Raw genomic sequence first — 1,212 nt, 5'->3', positions numbered from 1 at the left:
CCAAAACCATCTCCACAAGACCCCCCCCTCCCTACCAGCCTCGCCCCTCGGCCCGGCCCTCCCGCAGCCGCCCGCCCCGCCCCGCCCTGCCCCGCGCGGGGCCGCACGCGATGCGCGCGCGCACACCCGAGCCCGGCGCGCCGGTGCCGCGCAGGATCGCCGTCTCCAACCTGCACAAGATGACCGACAAGTCCTTCTCCGCCACCATGGACAAGCTCCACAAGTGCCGCGCCGCCCCTGCCGCCGGACCACGCGCGAGCGCCTCCCTCGCGCGAGCGCCTCCCCTCGCGCTGCTGCAGGTACGTCAACCCGCGCACGGGCGCGGACGCGCCGCTCATCTCGGACGAGGTGCACTCCATCATCCAGGACAACCGCGAGCGGCTCGACCCTCTCCTCGTCTACGACCGCGACTTCGAGTATGACTTTTTCGGCTTCAAGACGCTCGAGAAGGCCTACCTCCTGCGCATGAAGGGCAAGGTGGTGGAGCGGCCGCAGCACATGCTGATGCGGGTGGCCATCGGGATCCACAAGACCGACCTCGACGCGGCGGTCGAGACCTACGAGCTCATGTCGCAGAAGTGGTTCACGCACGCGACGCCGACCATGTTCAACGCGGGGACGCCATGCCCGCAGGCGGCCCACCACCCTCACCTCCTCCCTCACGCACCGCCTCTCGCCTCCCCCCCTGCTCGCTGCTGCCTCCGGCGTTCCCCTCCTCCCTGCTGCCTCCCTCTTCCCTGCTGCCTCCCTCTTCCCTGCTGCCTCCTCCCTCCCCGCTGCCCTCGCGACTCCCGCCTCACGCCGCGCCCGCAGATGTCCTCCTGCTTCCTGCTCGCGATGAAGGACGACTCGATCGAGGGCATCTTCGAGACGCTCAAGCTGTGCGCGCAGATCTCCAAGTCGGCGGGCGGGATCGGGCTCTCCGTGCACGACATCCGCGCGCAGGGCTCCTACATCAAGGGCTCGGGAGGCTCCTCCAACGGGCTGGTGCCGATGCTGCGCGTGTTTGACAACACGGCGCGCTACGTCGACCAGGGCGGCGGCAAGCGCAAGGGCGCGTTCGCGTGCTACCTGGAGCCGTGGCACGCGGACATCCTCTCCTTCCTCGACCTCAAGAAGAACCACGGCAAGGAGGAGCAGCGCGCGCGCGACCTCTTCTTTTCGTGGTGGGTTTCGGACCTCTTCATGAAGCGGGTCGAGGCCAACGGCGAG

The 1,212-nt window shown here is 69.2% G+C and overlaps 1 protein-coding gene across 1 annotated transcript; it reads left to right on the top strand.

The window, feature by feature from the left end:
- Positions 1-110: 110 nt before the first annotated feature.
- On the top strand, positions 111-1,194 carry EMIHUDRAFT_259315 (hypothetical protein; the record flags this gene model as incomplete). The annotated part of the gene is made up of 3 exons (XM_005757878.1): positions 111-223; positions 300-549; positions 844-1,194. Coding segments are annotated over 3 exons (714 nt in total), but the record flags the coding sequence as incomplete, so codon positions are not given.
- Positions 1,195-1,212: the final 18 nt, after the last annotated feature.

Source organism: Emiliania huxleyi (assembly GCF_000372725.1).
Source record: "Emiliania huxleyi CCMP1516 unplaced genomic scaffold EMIHUscaffold_8997, whole genome shotgun sequence".
Lineage (NCBI taxonomy): Eukaryota > Haptophyta > Isochrysidales > Noelaerhabdaceae > Emiliania > Emiliania huxleyi.
This window is presented reverse-complemented; position numbering and strand designations above follow the sequence as displayed.